General features: G+C 41.2%; 2 protein-coding genes across 2 annotated transcripts; both read right to left on the reverse strand.

Annotated features, from left to right (window-relative positions):
- Positions 1-497: 497 nt before the first annotated feature.
- LOC128741606 (spermatogenesis-associated protein 20) lies at positions 498-4758 on the reverse strand. The gene is made up of 5 exons (XM_053837546.1): positions 4231-4758; positions 2119-3717; positions 1842-2050; positions 1562-1771; positions 498-1504 (listed from the first exon to the last, which is right to left on the reverse strand). Exons 1-5 carry the CDS (start codon positions 4605-4607, stop codon positions 1239-1241), a joined length of 2661 nt encoding a protein of 886 aa, XP_053693521.1. The 5' UTR covers positions 4608-4758; the 3' UTR covers positions 498-1238.
- A 19385-nt stretch (positions 4759-24143) lies between these two features.
- Positions 24144-24431, reverse strand: LOC128743757 (uncharacterized). Its single transcript, XM_053840418.1, has one exon. The coding sequence runs from the start codon at positions 24423-24425 to the stop codon at positions 24144-24146; it is 282 nt and encodes a 93-aa protein (XP_053696393.1). The 5' UTR covers positions 24426-24431.
- Between the last annotated feature and the right edge of the window lie 427 nt (positions 24432-24858).

Below are 24858 nucleotides of genomic sequence, written 5' to 3' on the forward strand. Positions count from 1 at the left end.
ATTCTATCTAGAATTAATTTTTATATTTAATGTTATTGTGCTTTGCAGCTGTAGCTGGATTAATCCAGATTATTTTCTCTAATGCCAATGTATATGACAAAACAAAACAGCAACATTGCAGTTGTCAGTCTTTCTCTTTCTATCTTACTCACAGCATTGTCGCACATTTTGTGCCAGTCGCACTTTTAGACTGCGGTGTCCAGTAAGGTGCAAAATGCGGGATACAATCTAGACGAATAACGTCATAGGGTTAGAGATAGCATATTCAACCTACCGCACCTGTTACTTATGCATTGGTTGCACGCTTAAAAATTTTTGTTACAAAAAGCTTTTAGTCACCTTTTTGTCCGCAGGAGGGCGTTACTTTTGCGTCTTTTCGGATATATATGAGATTTTGCGAAGTGAACTATATTGTTAATATAGGATATTTGCCATAAGACAATTTCCGGATATTTTCCAACATTGAACTCAACCACAGATTTGAGTTTTATCAGAGCTTTATTAGTACTGTTATTTTTTGTAAGATGATTATTGCGGTGCCACCAGAGTTCTTCTCATCTAATGCTAAAACAATTCCGTTTCTTTTTGTTTTGAACCATTCTGAGCTAGCTTGCCTCCACCCCACCGTGATATTCTTTATCGACCAAATATTGGCACTACTGATTTGTTTTTATTTCATCTGGTGCGCATTTCATCACCTTAGATCACATGTCGTTTGCTTAGTTCAATTAGAGTATTTTCTCTTCCCCTTCAAATCACTGTTTTAGAAACTTATTTTCGTGCGCTTTTAAACTTGCTGATTTGCTATATACATGGGTGTTTTGTGAATATAATATGTTTTGATTAAAATGATTATTATTATGATAACGCTAGAAGAAATTGTTGATTAAAATTGGTTTACTACTGTAATAGAGGCTGTAATGATATTCTTGTTTCGGTGTTCTAGTTTTTTTTTTTGACGAGATTTAGAATTAGTTTCTTTTCAGTTTTCAAAACCATTTATGAACATTTATGACTAAACTGTTTGAATTACAAATGTATGACTATGTTCTTCTATGAGACGGGTAAATTATATCCTATTCAACATTCGTTTTGATTTAACTTTCGTAACAAGACGTACAACACACTACTTGACTCAGTACGCGGCCACCAGTTCCTCCTTCGAATTGCACAGCTAGTAACAAAAACTATTATTACCTACTTTATGAAGCGCACGAAGAACCTTAGGCCTCGAAAAATCAATTCTCGTATTCAACGTGGTCGAATAAATACTTCGCCAGGAGGTCCTCCGTCAGACGGTCCGGTTCTGTAACTGGCAACTGACAGACTTTATTGTGACAGAGGTACGCCGTCGGGGCGTCCTGCACCATTTTAAAACTTTGAATGGTTTTACCAGCCAAATGCTGATCAGGTGTACTCGGATTCAATCGTACGATAATCAATCCTGGCATGTAAAACTCCCGTACAGCATCTACCAAATCGTTCGCTTGTGGACCATCCGGACCTATGGAAAAAGGAACTTTTAGTCTAGAAAACCTAAGAACCTATGGGTGTTGCTTACCAACAACTACCAGCATGTCACGCCCGAAATTATCTAGTAACAAAGCGGACATCATCTCCGGGAGAACATACCCGAAAGGAGATACGTTCGAAAAGTAATTGAACATTTTTCTGGCCTTCTCGTGGAAGGGTTCACTCTCGAAGTAGTCGCCCAACAGAAGAAGGTTATGAGCGGACACGCTGTTACCGCACGGTTCTGCTCCATCGTGGTCTGACGAAACGAACAAAATATTTTGCTTTCAAAATTTTGTATTAAAAAGACAATCCCTTCTATTGCTTACCTTCTTTCAGTCGTACAGCAACGTTAGCGGAATTTGCTTCCGAGTAGAAATAAGCACCATTAGATTGATCCCAAAATAGTTGATCCTGAATCTCCTGCAGCTCCTTCGCCCACCAAAGGGCACTCTTGTCCAATGAGGCACGATAATAGTCGATCAGACCTTTAATCAGAAAAGCATAGTCGTCGATAAATCCGTAGATGGGATGTTCCCTAAAATATAACATTATTATTCTCACACTTTAATCAATCAATTTATGATTTTAATTTGGCATACTTACAATGACTTTGCTTCGTCGCTTTCATCACCATAGCAGGAACGTAAGAGCTTTCTCGCCTTAGCATCGAACAGATTGTTGCGCATAAAAGCCACAAGTTTTTCAGCTACTTTTAGATATTCCGCACGATTCGGTGCATCCTTAACGCAGGCTAGTTGTGACAATCCGGAAAGAACAAGCCCATTCCATGCGCAGATGATCTTGGTGTCGAGATGCGGCCGAGGACGTTTGTCTCGCACTTCATGCAGCAGTTGATTCCCAACCTTCAGTATGTTAACGACCACTTCCGGCGTGGTGTCACATTTCTCCGCTGTTTCACGGATTGATCCGTAAACGATCAAAATGTTTTTACCCAAAAGATGTCCATGGGGATCGCTGCTTGGTTCTACATTCCCCGTTTCCTGAATATCGTAGTGCTGTGCGTAGACTTCAACCGGATTCACTTTTCCCATGTCGCCAAATTTATCCAAATTTGCCTTAAATAGATCTCGAACCTCAGAATACGTCCACGCGTAAAACGCACCCTCGATTTTATCCTGACTTTCCCAGGTAGGAAGCGAATCAGCGTCCTCGCCGCTATAAAATCCACCAGCCGGATGTTGCAAATCCTTGCAAATGTAATTGAAAATCGAATCCGCCACATCCAGGTAGAGTTGCTTTCTGGTCGTTTTATAGCCATTCACATAGGCCATCAGCAGTTGCCCTTGGTCGTAAAGCATCTTTTCAAAGTGCGGCACGTGCCACTTCTTATCCACGGAATATCTTGCAAAACCTCCAAATACGTGGTCGTGGATGCCACCGGCTGCCATTTTGTCCAGTGTGTTCAGTACCACACCGAGAATTTTGCTGGATGGATCCCGCAGGTGCAAATGAAAAATTAAATTCAGCTTTGACACTTCCGGAAACTTGGGCGCACCCAGCGAACCTCCCCAAACCGGATCGAAGTTCCGTTTGTAAATAGCGATGGATTGTTTGAATTTTTCCTCCGGAGTGTAAATTCGCTCCGGTTCTTCCTTGTGCTTTTCCTCTACATTCCTTTGTATGGCCTCAATAATCGAGAGACCAGTAGCAGCCAAATCTTCTTTATCGGTTGCCCATTTAATTTTCAGCTTAAGCAATATGGTCGTGAATCCGGGCATTCCCCAGCGATCTTTGGGTGGAAAGTACGTTCCTCCCGTAACCGGGGCCAAATCCGGTGTTAACCAAACCGACATTGGCCATCCTCCAGAGCCGTTGATTAGCAGTATGAAAGTCATGTACAGTTTATCAATATCTGGTCGCTCCTCGCGATCGACCTTCACATTGATGAAATTTTCGTTCATAATTTCCGCTACATCCTCATTCTCGAAGGATTCCTTCTCCATCACGTGACACCAGTGACAGGTGCTATAGCCAACGGAGAGGAAGATCAATTTGTTCTCCGCTTTGGCACGGGCGATTGCTTCCTCGCCCCACGGGTACCAGTCGACCGGATTGTGAGCATGCTGCAACAGATAGGGTGACTTCTCGTGAATCAAACGATTGGTATGTTTTGGCTTGTCACCACCACCACTGGATGCTTCGCCGCCGGATGCCATGACGATGTTACCGGTTGAAAGGTGACTGCAAGATAGAAACCCAGTTTACTTTACATGCTGCCAGAAAGGTATGAAATTGTTTCAAATCTTTTAAACGTTAAAAATCAAAAATAAATTATTTTTTCCAACTTGCAAACACTTATATCCGCAGTCACTGTCTATATATCTGAGCGATACGCTGCAGTATGTACATATTCAACACTATGTTGCGCTGCGATACGATGATGACGTGTATGCATTAGTATTTAACTACTTTGCATAGCCCATCCACTATTCTTCAATGCTGGCAGCTAATCAACTTTGTTTACACTTGGCCAGAACACTATCAAAGCTTTACGCATCAAATTTACCAAATTAGAAAAACGCTAGTTCTGCGTGTAAAGTAAAACCACTAAACAGAGCTGAAACCCTTTCACATTATTTCTTCTCTCAAGCCAAACACATTTTGATTAAAATTTACTCATTGAAGATTCTTAGTGTTCAATGATACTTATATAACATGCAGCACCTGTAGTACATCACGTACGAAAAAACTCACCAAACTTGTTCACTGGAGCGTTGCACTCGGTGACCTGCTGCTGGTCGCAATAGTAGCCGATATCGATCGGTGAACGTGACTGTCTCTGCGTATTGATGCTGACGGCAGTAATGGTAATTACGATGCTGCTGTCGCTGATGATGCTGACAACAAGCGAGTGATTCTGGATGCTGGTAAATATTCCTGCTCTTGATGTTATTATTACTGTTACCGCTGTGATTACAACGACTGCACTGGCGTGGAGATTCAGCTACCGGTGAAGCTTTGAGGATGTTCCGTTGCTGGTATGATCTGATGAACCCGCCTCCAGTCGGAATAGAACTGGTGCGCAAATAACCTACTAGATGGTTCACCTTCGCTGATATACTTAGTAACATTGCCTGAGCCGTTCCGAACGACTGGGGCGCGTGCCAAGTTTCAAGCAGTTAACATTTATAACACAAAAACTGCTCGTATCAATCACAAACTTTTGAAATTGGGAAAATATGAAATTAGTCTGCAAACTGCCACTACACTTGATCTTCCGTTTGAGGACAAAACCGGATACCTTTCGAAACTGTTGCGTGATTGCCAGAGACTAGTGCCGTAATATTGACAAACAAGCAAAGGCAGAGAGAGCGGAGTGGCCGGAGTGGCTCGCTTATGCGACACTTTTGACAGGTGCTTCATTCGATTTCTTTCAGTGGTGCCAGTTGTTCCCTTTCCTAAAGAATATTTTCGTTGAAATATTTCTACACGTCAAAAAATAATACGTTGAAATGGTTGAAATTAGTAGATTTACTGTTGAATGCTCCACTAACAAACAATTCAATGCAAATTGTCATCGATCGACCTCCAAGTTTTATTCGAAACCCACTATCTCCGCCTGCAACGCACTTTGTCGAGGATTTCGTTTTCGTCGCTGGTCGACTGGTCGTGATGAAAGCGTTCTTGATACCCTTCCATTATTGTTCGACGGTTCCACTAGGTGGCAATTCTGTGGTTCGAGAGTCAAGTTGTTTGGCAAAATCTCTTTTCACCTCCGGGTTCTTCAACCGACGCACGGCGTAACAACGCCCAACTTTGCCCTTCCGTCGTTGAACAAGAATGGTCGGATGCAATATCGGTGCTGCGTTTGCTACGTACTGCTTAGAAGGCTCCTCTCATTTTCGGCTGAAGCAAATGTTTACCTGGGTATGGTTTTCTGTTCGGCCGTTGCAGGAAACACACGTGAGTTTATGTGCAGGTCTAACCACCCCAATGACCTTGTTGTTATCATTACAAAACTCTGTTAACAAGTCCTTGTTTTCACTCGTCCCTTCTAGGCCATGGCGCCCCATAACGCATTTAAAGACTACGTTGTTTGAGCTAACCTTCGCGTTGAAGTCGTCCACGTGGACTTGAGTGTCCTCTTCGGGATTTTCTCCACCACGCTGTTTAGTTGGCGGTAGAAACTCTCTTGCTCCTGTAGGTCGGCAGCGTCTGTTGGTACACAGCACTGGATTGTTGCAAGGTTTCTAACCCATGTTCTGTCGTGGCCAGATTTATTCTTTCGTTTATCGGTTCCCACTTCATCAGGGCCGCATGTACCCCAGGGCTCAGTCGGAATCCAACTCTTGAGTAGCATTTTCACCTCGTATTCAAGAATAGAGCCAGACTTGCCCCGACGATGTTTTCCAAACAGAATTAGAATGTTAGCAAAAAAGCTAACTTATACAGAACATGAACAAAGCACTGTTCAACTCAAAAAAAAACTTAAAATCTTAAAAAATTCAAAAGAATTTAACCTTTTCCCGCTTTGTAGGTATTCATGAAATTTCCTTGACTAAAAAGCATATATTTCGGTTATTAATGGACGACCAATATTAATTTTTTATTTAATTGAAACATCATCAAAGGAATTTAATGACTGTTTTTTATAAATATTAATGTTATTTTTGCAACATACCACACCACACCATCCCTCGGGGATTTGAACTTGAGTACTACCTTTCAGTGACCTAGATGCATTCTACTGCTCCGTTACTGAAATATGCAACGGTTATACTCAATGTACGAATTTCTTATTTGCAACAGCCCCGAAACCAACTTACACTCGGGAGCAAGTCATTTGCAAAATTCACGTTACCTGTAGTGTCAGAAATAGCGACTTGCAACGCGGAACGCTTTTTGATAGTTTAAACTTTTACTATATGGTCTTCTATCTTAATCGCATGAAATGAATTTATAGAAGTTAGGAGTAGGTAGAAAGTGAAAAATCATAAATATAGAACCTAAAGTGCTAAATAGTTGCATTTTATTCATTTTTGACAAAGTTTCTTTAGAAACTGCTTAGCGTTTTTTGCAACTTTAAAGTTCGGTTAGTTACTTACAAATGAAGCTGCTTAGCTTATATATCTATAGACATAAAGCTTGTTAACCTTCCTTAGATCACATTAACCGAACTCTTGGTTGCTTTCAAGTTACAAAAGGATGATAAACGATAGAAAAAAAAAGAAAAAACGAACAAAAGGACTCAGTGCATAAACGGGACAAGAAAAGAAGAGAATGGGAACAGCGAGAGAGAGAGAGAGAGATGCGATAGAAAAAGATTGATTGATTGAAGATTGAAAAAGAAGAGAATGGGAACAGAGAGAGAGAGAGAGAGAGAGAGAGAGAGAGAGAGAGAGAGAGAGCGAGAGAGAGAGCGAGAGAGAGAGCGAGAGAGATGCGATTGAAGAAAGCGACAGAAAAGACGAAAACTCGATGCGTAATAAATAGGAAAAACAGAATAGACGTGGTGGATGAAAACCGAGAAAAAAGAGGAAAAACGAAGAGTTATGAGAGGACATGATCAATTCACATTACATGGGAGAACAATATAAAATAATTTGATTAGTAGATTATAGTAGATTATAGTAGAAGCCCGATTCCAAGTTTAATTTCAATTTTTAATTTTAAATCCAGTTGCTCCCGATAGTCAGGAGTTTTAAACCTTGACAGGCGGTATTTTTGTGATAAGTAGTAATGAATTCGCTATTCTACGATTACCTCGTATTTCCAGACCAAATCTTCTAAAAGGTCGGGTGTCTTACCTTTTGACTGAAGTTTTTGGAGCGTCTTAGTAGAATACGAAACCTAAAATTAAAAAAGAAGAAAACTTATCAAATTTAATTCTACTATGTATATTTTATTCACGACAGATACGTATTTCGCCTACGACTTGCAGGCTTCCTCAGTTCCAGAGTTCGAAAACAGACACTGAGGAAGCCTGCAAGTCGTAGGCGAAATACGTATTTGTCGTGAATAAAATATACATAGTAGAATTAAATTGGATAAGTTTTGCTTCTTATTTAATTTTAAGTCTTACCTTTTGTTTAAATCTGGGCACGCTAGGACTATTCACTGTTGATATCATTTGCTTTGAAAATGATTGCAATAAACTTTACAACTGAAGTCGCTTTTTACGCGGTTTGTTTTTACAGAACTTTCAAACTGTTGTATTTTGTACAACGCCTGTGAACCGTTAACTTTATCTCGGTATATCTCGGAATTCTAGCAATAAAGAAAATTATTGTTTTTAGCAAAGTTGATCCGCAGACTAAGATCTTTCAAACGGTGGAAAAAGTTTCATAAGTTTTTGACCAAGTGGCATCAGTATTCGAGTGAATTCTGCTAGGTTTTAGCATGCCTATAAATCGATGTTGGCGCGAGTAACGAAAGGTTAAGCAATTTCCAGAATTTACGCGGATATGCTGCTTCTATTTTTACGAAGTTTTGGATTTTACGCGAAGTTCGGAATGTACGCAATTTTTCTGGCAAATTTCGGTATTTGCGCGGTTTCCTTAAGCGAATTTCAGAAGTTACGCGGTCTATTTTTACGTGGTTTTGATTTATGCGGAACATCCTAGAAGTGACTTGAGTGTACTTTGATCCCCCAAAAAAAGATTTTTGTCCAAAATTATATTAAAAAATTGACAAATTCTTCTCAGTTTTTCTCATCAGGTGAAGTGAGCTCACAAACTTTACCTTCCAGCAAAATATCGTGGACCTAATCTTAGTTTTGATCATTTTTTCCCTATAGTGAGACCCGTATTATTGTTAGTATTATTACAATTGATTCTGTGCATGGAAAAAAAAGTTGAAGGAAAACTATTCTCCCATCAGGACAACGCATCAACCGATTAAAACGGTGATGAAAATGAACTATTGATGGAACAAGCTAATTCCACACTAGCTACCCATATCTGATTTCTACCTGTTTACAGATCTTTAACAAATGGTTCAGAGAAAAAGATTGATGATAATTATGGTGATTATGAGGATCGATTGAGTAGAATTTTAAAAGCAATAAGTTTTTTTTACATTCTGTTACTTTTTGATTGCCCAGCACTCTTGGTTTCAGGGTCGGCTCAATGCGCTTAAAGAAGACTTACCTTCACAATGCCGCTATTAGAAAAATCTCTACCTGTAACAAATCTTTCGGCTCACGCAAAAAAGACAAAACTAGCTACTTGTTCGGCAATAATCATTTTATTAAGAAGAGAAAACACTACACCATGTGATTGAGTTTTAAGGTTCGAATTTGGCTCATTTTTATTGTAAATTCACATCAAACATGCTTTTTGACTCACTACTTCTCGCCGCTGCCGTCGCCCCGCACCGTTCGTTGTTCGCACTCTGCTCCCGATGATGATACCGCTTCCCGTTGTCTCCGCTTACACGATATATTCGGCTGGATTACCGGATTCATTACCGGCCACGAAACTGCTACAAACGATGGTTTTGGCAGCTTTTCGCCGCCGAAATCGAAACGATACGATGACTTTTCCTGCTCACTGTAGGACCCGTGCTATCGAAGCCGTAATTTGACGAACGGCTGATATTCAGTTTGGAACACTCACGCGCACTTGGCCACTTCTAAAGACGATTTTGGGCCACTTTAACCGGGTTCATTGGTTACCCAGTAAAGTACTTTTAATTCACAGCATTACATGTGCTAATAAAGCCGTATGTTGACGGACGGCTTGTTCTTCTGGGACACTCGCGCACTGGGTTTTTGGGAATTACGATCACGATTTGCATTTCAGGCACAACTTATCGGTGTCTCTAGTGGATGACGGTTCCCTTTAAACACTTCTACCGTAACAGAAGCACGATCTCACGGTAATGGACTCAATGGTCAGAGATACTTGCACACGCGCGGTCAACTTAGCTGACAACTTGTCCCAGGAAACTGATCCCGGTCCTTGGGTGGGGACAGTTTTTATAGTTCGCCTCAAGCACATGGCATCCTTTGTAATTGAGCCTAAATTCAAAAGGCGCCCAGTTCGACCAATCACTAGGCGACGCGACGCACACGGCGTCTTTTGTGAGTGCGCTCAAGTAGTAAAGATGCTCAGCTCATCCAATCGCCGGGTGGCACGTAGCCACTCACACTTCTCGAATACTTTTCTCCGCATATAGAACGGCTGGGGTGGGCGACGGTGGTGGTGATCCAGGCTGACAAACAGTTTCGAGCAAGCAGTAGAGTCCCCTCACATCTCTAACTAAATATACCAGTTGCTCTGCCCTATCCTGCTCCTATCCGACGTTTGGAGATGCGAACGGTCCCATTTGGCAGCACAACGGGTCTTTTTGCTACTCTGCCCATATTTTGACCCCCTTTTTTTTCAAAATCAGGCGTGGTAACCATCCGCAACTCCTCACGACATGCTACATAAAATTGCCGCTATTAGGCAACTGGTTTACTTAATAAACTTTATATAATCCGAGCATTTTTTGCGTGAAAATTTACATTTAATAACAAATTTGGCCGAATCTTTCGGTCCTTATTTTCCAAATCTGCAACCGAATATTTGGAAAACAGATTGTAACTTTTCCAAAGGTTACATTGTCACCCTCCTCGGAGAAAAAATACTCAACTGGTTGGGTATTTTTTTTCTTAGGTTAACATGTTGCTTAATTCTAATTATGACTTCTCTATAATATGGCGACAGCTAGATCGGACCGGTCCTGATGTCGTAGTACTAGCTGTGTTCTTAGAAATAGGTATCTTATCATTAGAATATTTACGATGTAATTACGGAAAGGAAATTTGCTCTTGAATACCAAGTTTTTTCGTATTCCATTCAGATCTGTAACTTCTTTCGCGTGTGTGATTCCAAAATTTATTACGGAACCTAATACTACTCTTTCACACTCTCATTCATATGGGCCCCACTCGATCGCTCTCCTTGCAAACTGCTCATTCACCCTCTGTTCTATGAACTACCTAAACTATTACTACTTGTATAACTATCTGTAGGTTCGAGACAATACTGTCTTCGACCATCCTTTAAAACGACAAATTTTATTTTTTTTTTTTTTAATTTTATCGCCAAACCCTATGATATCTATACTACAAAGGAGATGCTGAGCGACATGTTTGTCAGCCGCATCTAGTTTCATTTTTGATTAATCACCCCTGCTCACTAGACAATAGAATTGAAAATGTCATGGCTGCAGGTTTGAGACAAAGGTAAGTATGTTAAATAAATTGTAAAAATTAGTGTATTTCAATATCGTTTCAGGGAAATCTACGAACTAACTGTTTAATTGATCGAGATTAAACATTGTTATCGACCCAGGGATGGGCAATGCGGTGCTTAGGCTCCAAAATATTACGAAAGAAACTGTGGTTTACTATTAGTTTTAGCCTTATGCTAATTTCCATAGCTAAAATTAGCTATAACCTGCCCTATAGACCTATTCGAGTAGGTTTATGGATTTTATGGAATAAAAGCTGTATGCTGGATACTAATTAGATAACGATTTCCAGCGGCTGTGTACAACCTCACATTAGCTGGTCAAAGCAATCTAAGGATTCTTTTGACGGATAAGTGTAGTGAGCAGCCGGGTCTGATTTAACCGGGTTTGAGATTAGTTGCGTGCCATACTCCCAACGATTTACCCGTTAAGTCTTCTAGTTCATATGCGGATGATCCTAGTTTTGAAATAACCCGTGCCGGCAAATACATCGGAGCATATTTCGCGTTATAGTGCAGGGCTGCATTAGACTGTTTCATATTTCGGTGGTAGACTAGTTGTCCTACATCGAAATGTGCAGCAGGTGCCCTATGGCGTAGATTATACCGTTTCTTATTTTCTTCGTAGGCTTTTTCTAAGTTTTTCTGTACGGTATCGTATATATTATCGAAAAACTCCTTTGGATTAGTCCTACCCGGTTCAGATACGGGTTCATTATGGTCAGAGGCTTGCAAATACATTTCATGCCCATGCGTGATGAAATACGGTGTGAGCTTAGTAGCCGCATGCACCGCGGAATTTAAAATGGTTTCTACCTCTGCGAGTTTCGAGTCCCACAGTCGCTGGTCCTCTTTGACATAGGTCCGGATCGCGGCGTTAACGGTACGGTTAACCCGTTCGACCGGATTAGCTTGGCAATGATATTTTGCGTTTAACCAATGTCGTATTTTGAATCGGTCTAAAAGAGTTTTAAACTCTTTTGACAGGAAACAAGTTGCATTGTCCGAAATAATCACTTTTGGAGTAGAATTTCGGAAAAACCATTGATCCCGTAGCACCGTACAAAGTAAATGACTGTCGATCTTTCGTACTGGCGTAAGCATTACCCACTTACTGAAAAGATCAACAACTACGAAAACGTATTGGTTGCCTTTCTTGCTTCTAGGCAAGGGGCCAAGGAAATCAATCGCTATAATTTCCCAGGGATGTTGGGTGATTCTTTGCTCTCCCATCAAAGGAACTATCGGAACTGTCGTTCCTTTGACTTCTTTGCACGTGGTGCAACTTTTTACATATGCTCTCACTTCGGAAGACAGCTTAGGCCAGTAAAATCGCTGCCTCACGCGGTCTAGCGTTTTATCTACCCCTAAGTGCATCGCGTCATCGTGGTTTGCGCGAATGATCGCTTCCCTGTCTTCAGGTGGAGGAACAGTTTTCCATTCATACCGATAATCGTACGGTAGATTGGGCGTAGAAACAAATTTCAGGAGTTTACCATTCTGGACTTTGTAATCCACGAAATCATCGGGAGAATCAAGAACTTGTCTCATGGTGTCTTGATACCAGTTAGAAGTTTGTGCTGATACCACTAGCGTGCTACGGGAAAGTGCATCCGCGATAACATTTTCCTTTCCTTTTCGGTGGGTTATGGTCATGTTATATTGCTGCAAGGTCAAACACCATCTGCTGCAGCGGGAGGCAGTTTTCCACTTTGTAGTCATTATATGAGACAGAGCCGATGAGTCTGTCACCAGGGTGAAATGGGCGCCTTCAACATAGCCCCTGAAGGCTTCTATCGCCAACAAGGCAGCTAATGTTTCTTTCTCACAAGCATGATAGTTGCGTTGAGGGGTTGTCAATTTATGGGAGAAATACGCTATTACCCGCTCAGAACCATTCTGAATTTGCGTTAAAACCGCTGCCACCGCAACGTCACTGGCATCGGTTTGGATGCAAAATTCGAGATCAAAATTGGGACTGACTAAAATGGGCGCTGTAATTAATTTCTCTTTTATTTGTTGGAAGGCAAGTTCTGCACTGTCATTCCAACTTAAACTTTTGCTTTTCGTCTTGAGGAGTTCGGTTAGTGGAGCAGTAGTCTCGCTAAAATGCTCAATGAACCGCCGATAGTAGTTGCACATGCCAAGAAATCTCCGCAACTTAGTCAGAGTATTCGGCCGCTCGTATTCCACTATCGGTTTGATTTTCTCCGGGTTCGGTTGTAACCCGTCTGTCGACAAAATGTATCCTAGAAAGGATAATTGATCTACGCAGAATTGTGACTTCTGCAGATTGATAACTAAGTTTGCCGATTTCAGTCGACGTCCGACCTCTTCGAGCAGCTTGATATGCCCTTCGAAGGTTTCACTGACCACCACTATATCGTCCAAATATACGAAGACTCGTGGTTCCAGCTCTCCGTAGTTTAAAACTTGGTCCATTAATCTGGACAGAGTAGCTGGGCTATTCACAAGGCCAAATGGAAGACGGGTGTATTGGAACATGCCCCGGCCTTGAACGCTGAAAGCCGTAAAGGGACGGGAATCGACCGCCAATGGAATTTGGAGGAAGGCCTCTGAGAGGTCAATGGTACTGAGATATTTTGCGGAGGGAAGTTGGCCCAGTATCCGCCCGGGATGTGGTAAAAGGTAAGCATCTTTCACGGTTCGTTTGTTTAAATTCCGCGCGTCGAGACAGAGACGCACTTTACCCGTTGGTTTTGTGACGGCCACAACATTGGAAGACCAATCAGATTGACACCTTTCAATTATACCGAGCTGTAACAGCCGGTCCAACTCTTCCGAAACTTTCTGTTGTACTTTAGGGGAAAGCGTGTAATTATATTGACGAGGTGGAGGTTTGTTTTTCCACTCGTCAGTAATTTTTATATGGTGCTCTATGAGCGGAGTTACAGAGAGGATCTCTGAAGTTGCAACTTTAAATTGCTGTTTAGTTTCTTCTAGCCTATGTAACTGACTATCAGATAACTTGGTTGGTACTGGATCAGGGCGAATTGTCCCTTCTTCCACTATTACACACTCTTGGAAAGTAGGAGTTATTTGGAAACATTCCCAAAAATCCATACCCAGGATACAGTCGACAATCAAATCTTCTACTACTAACGTAGAAATTATCTTGACTGTATCGGCTATCGAGTAAGGAATAAATAACCTTCCTAATATTTTTAATTTAGTACCACTAGCTGCACGAACTTCAATAGACTGTTCGTATGAATGTAATTTTGGTTTGTTTAACGTTTGGTAAATACGGTAGCTAATTAATGTTATATTACTACCAGAATCGAGAAGACCCATAACAGGTAAGTTATACAATTTAACTTTAATGTATGGACGGTTGTCATTTGGTTTAGGTTCCAACAGAATATAAACGGACGAATCATGGTTGTCGTATAAATTCTCCGTTACAACCTCCCAATATTCTGCTGGAGTAGTTTCGTTATACAAATTTACGCGGTTGGGGAAGACGACCGGCGACTTTCGGCCATCCGCGCTTGGTTTTTTCTGCAAAATGCATAATTTTGAGTGTCAAAGCCCTTCAACCCACATAGATGACAAATTAATCCTCTTGCCGATCGGCATTGATCTAAATTGTGTCCGGTGCTTCTACAATAAAGGCACTGATTCCGTTCGGGTGGTCTGTGAGATGCAATCAGATCATCAAGCGTACGAGTCTGTCGAGAGGTTCCCTCTTGAGGGTCCTCAATCAGAGGGTTATCCTTATGGTTGGGTGGGAGAATTTTTTTATTCGACACTTGTTTTCCCTCGTTCTTTTCGAAACCTCTTTTTCTCGAGGGTGATTTAATGGTATCAGACTTGGGTTTTGTTGGAGAAGCCTTTAAATTTTTGTCTTCCCGTTTGGTCGACTCATTTAATGTAACAACATTTGTTTGTTTTTCAGAACCAAAAAATTTATGATATATTGAGAAATTAGAAGCATCGATTTGACGACCAGCGTCCACCAGCTGTTCCAGAGTTTCCACTGGTTTCCATAGTAGGCACTTTTTATAATCTGCTCGCATATTTCGTTTCAATATATCCAGCTTTTCCGTGTCACTCATTTGTAAAGTCATGGACCGGAAACGCTTTTCTAAATCATAGTAATAATTTTGGAAAGTTTCGTTTTTTTGTTGGTGGCGATCTTGTATGCGTGAACGAACAAGTGAATCGAGTTCAGGATGAACGAAAGCTTTTCTCAGTTCTTGAACTAGATTATTCCAATTTCGCAACAGTCCTTTCGAACTCATGGACATAAACCAATTCAGCGCCGGACCGGTAAACAAATGAAACGCCGAATCGAACAACTCGGATTCACTAACTCGTTCAGCAAGCGAAAGTTGCTGCACTAATACTAGAAATTCGTTAAGATTGCTACCTTGATCGGTTCCAGCGTATTTGTCCAACTTCCATTGAGATACTGGCAAAGATTTATGCAACTTTGGGGTTTGCCATTGGTAAGGATACGGTGAAGGATTATTGAACTCAGGCAATCCCGGTTGGGTATATGTTGGTAATGTGGGGAATCCTGTTTGAGGCATTGTGTAGCTCCCGGTGTTATTTGGAGCAAAATTCACGTTCCCCAATGGATAAACATGCGAACATGTTACGGGTGCCGTGTACCTTCCCGTTGATGACGTTCCCCAAGGAAACTGATTTTGTACTGGCATGAAAGGAAAAGCCCGACAGGCATGCATTAAACTAGGTGCGTTTGATTCCGGCCAAGTGGGGTAAATCGGGGGTACTACGCTGGTAGGACACCAGTTACTATTATTCGGGTAGGTGATTGGTCTACACCCTTCAAAAGGAATATTTTGATAGTTATGGTAACCAGAAGGTAATGTACATGCTGTAGAGAAAACTGGTGGAGGATAGCAGCTGTTTCTCGGAAAAACTGAGCTAAATTGACTTTGAAATACTGACGCTGTTACTCTTGGTACCGAAGTAGAATTTATTACTGATGTGGTGGGATGACTTGTGAAAGAGTTTGATACTGAGGTGTAAGAATTAGTAGTTGTATTAACAGTGCTACACTCTGTGGAGGACAAGGCGGGGGTTTGGTTTGTATATTCGTACTTTTCTTTGAATTGGCGAAGCCTGTAAAGTTCCCTTTCGAGAGATAACATTCTATTACGCAGGTTTGTCCTAACATCTGGAACTGTATTGTCATAACAACCTAGCCTTTCTAGACATTGTACTATGTCCCGCTCATTCGCATCATTTTCTTGTGTCGGATTCGCGATTGCAATAGAAGACAGCGTGATAGCTGCAGCTTGAGTTGTAAGGGGGAGACTAACTAGAGATCCAGAATCTACTCCCAAGTTCGGTACGGTACCCGTACTAACTGGAGCAAGCTTCTTTTGATAATAGTAGGTATTTAGCAATTCAAACACTCTCTCTAAAAGACTTTTCATCGTTTTCTGCTGAGCGTCTTCTAAATGTTCTAGTAATCTGGACATTCTCATGCCCAGATGCAAAAGAATCGAACGACCGCGTGGTGGAGGTTGAGCCGTGGCACTCAGACTCTCCTGGACGTTTTTCAACTTTTCCACACATAACTCGAAATCTAGCAAGGGGTCTAACTCGTACTCACTCTCGAGTGGTCTATTCTGTTCCTTCTCGTGTTTCAGAGCTTCCCTTAAACTTCCCCTCTTCCTAACCATTGCAACATCCCCCTCGAATCTTATTCCTCTTACATTTAACTCATAGTCTAACTCGTCTTCATTTAGGAAATCCACCCGTAAATCATCAAAGCATCTTTGCAAATCTGCCACATTCCTAATCATTTGGTTCGAATCGCCTTCCATTTTGTGTAATTTCTTATGGAATCACGACACAACCTTGAAATTCTCTCAATCGTTACGAAACTTGGTAATTCTAGAGCAGTTTTTCTTTAGTTAACAGCCTCGTGTATATACGACTGTACCACGTGTTTTCCGCGTGCAACACCGAAATCTAAGAACAATAGCTTTATACCACAATTTTTAATTTTATGGTCAAACGAACTTTGCTGTTGAGCCAATCATGCAAAAATCAGAATCAGTGATTAAACAAATCACGATAACTACGGAAGATCGTGAGTCTCCCCTAAGCGCACTAAAAATGTGTGGTGAAGCCACACATTTTTTTACTTTAGTAGGATCGCCAATTGTTACTTTTTGATTGCCCAGCACTCTTGGTTTCAGGGTCGGCTCAATGCGCTTAAAGAAGACTTACCTTCACAATGCCGCTATTAGAAAAATCTCTACCTGTAACAAATCTTTCGGCTCACGCAAAAAAGACAAAACTAGCTACTTGTTCGGCAATAATCATTTTATTAAGAAGAGAAAACACTACACCATGTGATTGAGTTTTAAGGTTCGAATTTGGCTCATTTTTATTGTAAATTCACATCAAACATGCTTTTTGACTCACTACTTCTCGCCGCTGCCGTCGCCCCGCACCGTTCGTTGTTCGCACTCTGCTCCCGATGATGATACCGCTTCCCGTTGTCTCCGCTTACACGATATATTCGGCTGGATTACCGGATTCATTACCGGCCACGAAACTGCTACAAACGATGGTTTTGGCAGCTTTTCGCCGCCGAAATCGAAACGATACGATGACTTTTCCTGCTCACTGTAGGACCCGTGCTATCGAAGCCGTAATTTGACGAACGGCTGATATTCAGTTTGGAACACTCACGCGCACTTGGCCACTTCTAAAGACGATTTTGGGCCACTTTAACCGGGTTCATTGGTTACCCAGTAAAGTACTTTTAATTCACAGCATTACATGTGCTAATAAAGCCGTATGTTGACGGACGGCTTGTTCTTCTGGGACACTCGCGCACTGGGTTTTTGGGAATTACGATCACGATTTGCATTTCAGGCACAACTTATCGGTGTCTCTAGTGGATGACGGTTCCCTTTAAAAACTTCTACCGTAACAGAAGCACGATCTCACGGTAATGGACTCAATGGTCAGAGATACTTGCACACGCGCGGTCAACTTAGCTGACAACTTGTCCCAGGAAACTGATCCCGGTCCTTGGGTGGGGACAGTTTTTATAGTTCGCCTCAAGCACATGGCATCCTTTGTAATTGAGCCTAAATTCAAAAGGCGCCCAGTTCGACCAATCACTAGGCGACGCGACGCACACGGCGTCTTTTGTGAGTGCGCTCAAGTAGTAAAGATGCTCAGCTCATCCAATCGCCGGGTGGCACGTAGCCACTCACACTTCTCGAATACTTTTCTCCGCATATAGAACGGCTGGGGTGGGCGACGGTGGTGGTGATCCAGGCTGACAAACAGTTTCGAGCAAGCAGTAGAGTCCCCTCACATCTCTAACTAAATATACCAGTTGCTCTGCCCTATCCTGCTCCTATCCGACGTTTGGAGATGCGAACGGTCCCATTTGGCAGCACAACGGGTCTTTTTGCTACTCTGCCCATATTTTGACCCCCTTTTTTTTCAAAATCAGGCGTGGTAACCATCCGCAACTCCTCACGACATGCTACATAAAATTGCCGCTATTAGGCAACTGGTTTACTTAATAAACTTTATATAATCCGAGCATTTTTTGCGTGAAAATTTACATTTAATAACAAATTTGGCCGAATCTTTCGGTCCTTATTTTCCAAATCTGCAACCGAATATTTGGAAAACAGATTGTAACTTTTCCAAAGGTTACAATTCCCAAGACTTAATCATTCATGTGTTATGTCCTCTATCGTTAAAATAAAGTGCCGTATTCCGTTGATATGATATCTTACTTACTTTACTATAGTGGTGGTGAGGGTCCGTTATAAATTATGCGTTGAACGAATTATGGTCCTCCGGTACTGACGGTCCCGGGTTGCCGCTCCCAAATCCCCTCGAAAACACATGCTTTTATAAAAAGCCTTAAAAAGTGACGTCACAAAATTGAAAATTTATGTTTTGCCAAATTTTATTAAATTTAAATTTAGATATGGTTGGAACAATGGATGGTCGATTCTATGTGGACATTCAAGTTGTTTACAGAACATTTCAATGGCGATCTAAAGTGAGTTACGGATAGTATAGAAATTATACAGAAATTATAATGCATATATCAGCAGACTAGCCGAATAGTTTAGTGAATAAATTTCCTGTTTACTATTTCCTGACTAAAACTGGTTTGATTTATCGCATCGCATTCTGTAAACGATATGCAAATCACATGTCGTCTGACATTGTGACATTAAATTGATAGTAAAATGTCATCGAATAAAGTTCCATCATAAATTTAGTAACCTTACTCTGTCTGCTGACCGTTTCGTGAACCGTTATTACATTTCATTCGGTTTGGCACTCGCAGAAATTAGCGGCTCATGTGTGAGATGTGTACCAATGAGTAATTATTCCATTCATTTATGTGAAACCGAAACCCGAAAATGCTATAGACAGTTAGCGGTTGTGCAGCTCTAAACATCCTTCGGCTGCATGCAAATGATGGCTTGGCCGTCGCGAGGGACACCTAACAACCTAACAGTCAAGATCAAACGGACGTTAAAAAAGTTTTATTTTTCGAGAGTGCTGGCTACTGCTGCCTACTGATGCTGCTACTGCAGCATCAGGCGTTGCCCTCCACAAAAATATTAGTGATTTGACCTTTAGCCAAGAGCCGATGAGCACTAATTGAGTTTTTAAATTAGTGAATGCAGTCGGACGTACAACTAGTACTAGCTTTTTTACTATTTTATTGAAATAAGAATTCCCAAGAACTGAAATTGGGAAATATTTCACTTTTTTCAATTTGTAATGCCTAAGGAAAATGATAAAACTTCGACGTAGACTTCAGTCCCTAAGGCCTTTAGTCATGAAAAGCAAACTGATGTTTTGTTAGTGCCATCATGGGATGAGTCATGTGTCAACATGTCACAAATAATTGAGTAGCAGCCTTAGAAGTGAAGCGACCCTCATTTCCTTTGGTAACATTGCATGCACGCATTTTCATCTGGCTGAACCCGGATGAATCAACCCCGGTCGGCTCAGAACATAATTCCCACATTTTATTCGATTACCCGCGCCGGTAGGGCAAAATACTTAAATGAAAACAATTGTCGCGTTGCACAATTCTAGGTAAATGAACGCGCAAGTTTCTTAACCTGCGGCAACGCACACTTCCCACAACAAATGCGCCGTTGCATTTTGCCGACTAAGGTAAACAACGAAGCGCGAAACTGTTCGAGTTGACAAAAACAAAGTCCCCACGCGAGGGGCCAAAATGTATGCGCGGGAGGGAAGCTCGACGGACAGCGTGAGGTCTGCCGCTAGGCAGAATAGAACGGAACTACCTCGAGAAGGAGGAGTTTCCTTAGGGCAAAGAGGTTTTAGCAAGTAAGAATTAACTTTGTGGAAAAAGTTTAGGAAAATAAAGGTGATTCCGATTTGACACGCCGACCCGTCCGGTCGGTGGTGGACAATAAATACGTTTTTACTTCATTATACCGTTCAGAAGTCAGCTCAGTTAGCTCCAGGGTACGACGATGGCCTAACAAGCCTCGACTGGGCGGTGCTGCTTATAGAGTCAATGGGATCTTTGCACTAGCCCCGTAATTTTCCTGTACTCTAATAACCGGATGCAAAGACTGTCGATAACGAAGGATCAAATTCTTAGGGACGTAGTTTTCCTTTTAGTCTTAAGGTGCGTTTAAACTGGACAATTTTTTGGAAACATGTGGAATGCAACATATGGTACGCGACATGTTGCTAGTTGTTACTCAATGCTGCTACTGTTGGCACCTGAACATTTGTTATACGTTGCTATGTTGCTCAGAAACATCGGGCAACAGTTTGGAAAAAGTTGCTTGCGACATGTTGCCAATCTAAACGCACCTTTAGAAGTAAGTATATTTCAACAAACATAGGGTTTATTTCTAATTCCCGTCGTAGTAAGTAAAGCCATTCTAATTTTCATCATGTGTTGGATTCATTTAATGAATACTCTAAAAGTTCTTGTGCTGATTTGACTAAAACACACTTACCTTCCGATGCGTGAACTTTGAAATCACTGAAAAGCGATTATTAAAGCATATTATTGAAATTACGCAACTGACTTTATTTCTTAAATTCGTCTTACCGTTTTAAAATTCGTCCAACATTTTTTATCGCCCGAACTGAAAATTACAACAATGTTTACGAAGCTAACGCGCATGTATTTTTGTAGGACGGCATGACAAATGTTATTCTGCAATATTTCTGCAGGTCAGGCAAGTTTTCCTGGCTGTAGAATAACGACAATGCCTTGCATGAGTTATTTTCATTTATGAATGACGGAAATTAGAACGATTAGTCGACATTTTCTTCATCGTCGCACGAAAATCGTGTATGATAGACAACAAACTAAAATTTTAGGGAATAACTAGTTTTGCATTGTGTGTCGTAAAAATTCTGATATTTTTAATAATTTGTGTTGGATAGGACGGGAATAGGCAATTACGACGAAGCACCAACATACCTTAAATGTAATAAATTAAAAAAAAATCCAAATATTATTTTTCTTTGACACCAACATCAAAGCCAGCAATAAAATCCTATATTTAGCTGTATTTTATTCCCGGCTTTGTCGACTCCTTGCTAATTTTTTAGTGAGCAGAAAAGCTCTTTTCAGCATTGTGCACGAGGTGATTATTTCGTTTGTGATTTTGTAAAAGTGTAACTATAACCTTGTTTCGGCTTTTCGGAACATTTTACCTTCTCTGCATGGAGCATATAAAGACTGTACACGAATAAATACAATAGACAAAAATGATCACCAAAAATTCAGTTTAACTCAGATAGGTTTGAATATATTTGCGCCATCTTTGTTACAAATTTTCATCCCTTCTTTTTTCAAATCCTGGTCGCTTTTGAAGACCTTCCCTGTTTTTCGGAGCTTGCCTTTCATAATCGCCCATAAGTTTTATATTAGACGAAGTTCTGGCGAGTTAGATGACTTTGCATCCTTCGGCACAAAAACAACTCGGTGGCTTCGTACCATTCCATCACCGGTTTCGTGTAATGACACGATGCCAGATCCGGCCAAAATAGAGTGTCACATTTCGTCGTCCATTACGAAGCATTTCTGCTGCATCAACCACTCGTAGTATAGCTTTCTGGTGTGGGATTTGGCCACCGTATTCTCTTTATCGGTTCGGCTAGGCGCCTTGCGTCTTGTTTGAAGACATGAAGTCCGGTCCGCTTCATTGTCTGCTGGACGAATCAGACGGAAAAATTGACCTACTTGGCACGTCGCCCGTCATTAATCGAATGGTTCGGATTGTGCTTTTAGTAATCCCTCCTTACCTTCCTTACCATCACAGGGTCGGTAGTTTTCGCTGCTAGCTAGACCCAGCGGCGTCTCCTTGAACGATTTTACCACACGGGACATGATCAAATGATCGATTCCCAACTGTCCACCGATCCAACCATCCACCTGTAGGACTGGTTTGGATTTTTTCGAAGCACTTCTAGCTTGAAAGCCATCTCGATAACCACTTGACAGATAGTGACTTTGCTTTGCTTTTACCATAAATATCTCAAGAACCGTTCAATCGATTCAGATACTTTTTTCTATGTTTTAAAGTTAATGAAATAATTTCCAGTTTGGCCCACCTTTTTTGCTATTTCAATTTTCCTACTTTTAAGAAAGGTTATAAACTATTTTTCAACTGAAAAAATGATTTGTATATTTGCCTATCATCCATTTTTTTCGAAATTTAAAAAAAGGACGGATCAAGCAGGAGCTAATTGAATATACTTTCGGACCATTTGAGAAATTTTCATTCGAAATAAACTTTTAAATGCCAATCCATGGTATCGCATCTATCGATTTTCTTATTGACTAATTTCATGTACACTTGTTTATTGTTATATTCTTGATAAAACTCCTAAATAACTCTTACTTAACTAGCCAGTAAATAACTCTTACTTGAATTACTCAAGATAGTCATAAATCCAGCACGTAAACAATTAAATAACCTAGTTCACACGTGAATAACATTTGTTGTCGTAAACTGTTGATTACCATTCGACTCCTATTTACTTATTTATGGTTGAGTAAAACACATTTTCTCGCTCTTCACTAGCCTTTAACACCAGAATAAAGGCGGAAGTTAGAAGAATGGTGCCGATGATCATCAATAAGTTCAAATTCGAATATAATCGGTTTACCAGTATTGGCACGATGATACACCTTTGTACGGTTTGTACAATTCCAAATTCGTCTTCGTCAGTTTACACTGATGCTAACCTAACCTCTCACGATGTTGGTCTGCGGACAACTGAAGGATACATTTTACGCCTGCCATCATACAGCACGTACCACTATTACCATTTGGGACGGTGTTTGTCATCGTAAAATGATCAATGCAAATTTGCATTGATGACGAATGTTTACGATGCTGCACTGTGGACAGCTAAAAAAAAGACTTCTCGGCACGGTCATGCTTTTCTCGGAGCATTTGCGCCTTTTGAAATCCATCACGGGCTTGTGGTCGTAAATCAACCAACAACGTTATTACGATGCTTACACGTTATTGGATGATTTACCAATTTATCAAAAACCTCGTACTTTATAGGAATCAATTCGCAATAAAATTTTTTTTTTGATCGATTGGTGCAATAATCTTGTGAACGTCAATAAAACAGTTAGGTACCTATAAGCGTTCAGAATCCCCGTAGATTCCCAAAAGACATAGTAGTTCCAAGCCAAAACGAGCTTGTAGCTTTAAAAGCACTCAAGCCAGAAACCATCATCATCAATCTGTCTGGGCCCGTCTGGCCGGGTCTGGTCGAGTGACATAAACAGGTATGATAATGGTGCAACCAAACATCGCGAAAGACTGACTTTTTTTACCCATCACCTACCTATAGGTGCGATTTACATAACCTTTGTCGTTTGGGTTCCTCCTGCATCTGCCTTTCGAGAGAAGAGGGATATTGCATCAATGGTGGACGTGTCGAACATCTTCTGCACTGCTGCTGACGGTAAATTGGTTTCGCCTTTCTATTTTAACGAAAATGTCATCGGCATGGAACGAATCTGAGGCTTTTTAGTTTTCGTCACTTTCTTTTATTTGTAAAATCTGCATAATCCTTAACACTTACTCTGGTGAAAGAAACATAAATGTATCTTTTTGTCGTAGGACCGCAAAAAGATTATTGGCACTATCGTGGAAGAATAACAAGTGTGTCTTTTCTACCAACTGGTAACTTTCGAGAGAGAGAAACTAAAAAAAATCATAATCTAGCACGATTTGTCGAGATGTCGTTATTCAGCCTACTTGGTTTGCTTTTAAAATTAGATCGATTAGTGTCATGCTGCTAGTGCGTATCGTGGTTCAGCCCGTGCTCCAACTCGTCTCCCGGCGGGGAATGCCAAAATGGTCCTGTCGTCTAACTGAAGTCCGTCCTCGACGACCCCCGGATTTAGTTTTGTCCGACCTGGTCAACCTGGGACTGCAGATTGGTGATGACCTCCTGTGGTACCTGATCGCCCAGCAGCTGGAAGAGGTCGACGCGTTGGCTTCCGGGGATGGATTCAATGGCCGCCACCTGGATGCCCTCCTGCACGCCCTGGATGGTAGCATCGCGCGGTATCAGCTGCTGCGACTGTGCCTGCCGGATGGCTTCGTTCGTCAGAGCGGCACCGTCCTGGGGGGCGGCAAGGGCCACGGCTACGACAGCGAGCAGGCAGATGATTGCTTTCATTTTTTACCTGATATTGATGGTGCTGGGAGGCGAAACCGAACGGGAGAAAAGAGATGAAAAGAAGGTGGTTAGTTTCCTCGAATCGGGTGGTTATGTAAGAGGTTCAGTTTTTGGCACTGCTTGGGAGTGATATTGACGAGTTGGTCGTTACGTCGATATGGCTCTACAATCTCTGGTCTGGTTGTGTTGAAGATCTGCTTCATCTGCTAAACGTATTGATAAATATAGAAGAAGTTTCCTAGTAGGCCATGTAAACTATACTGCCATAATCACCAGCTCTTAGTTGGCTTCGAGCCTAAACAGCTCAATTTTAGCATTTCTAATTGTATCAACTTACTTATGACCAGAATTAGTCATATAATGATTGCGACAACTACTTTGTAACAATTGTGTTAGTAGGGACACTAGTCTAATAAGCCAGGTGTCGTATGTT

The sequence above is a fragment of the Sabethes cyaneus genome, chromosome 3 (assembly GCF_943734655.1).
Source record: "Sabethes cyaneus chromosome 3, idSabCyanKW18_F2, whole genome shotgun sequence".
NCBI lineage: Eukaryota > Metazoa > Arthropoda > Insecta > Diptera > Culicidae > Sabethes > Sabethes cyaneus.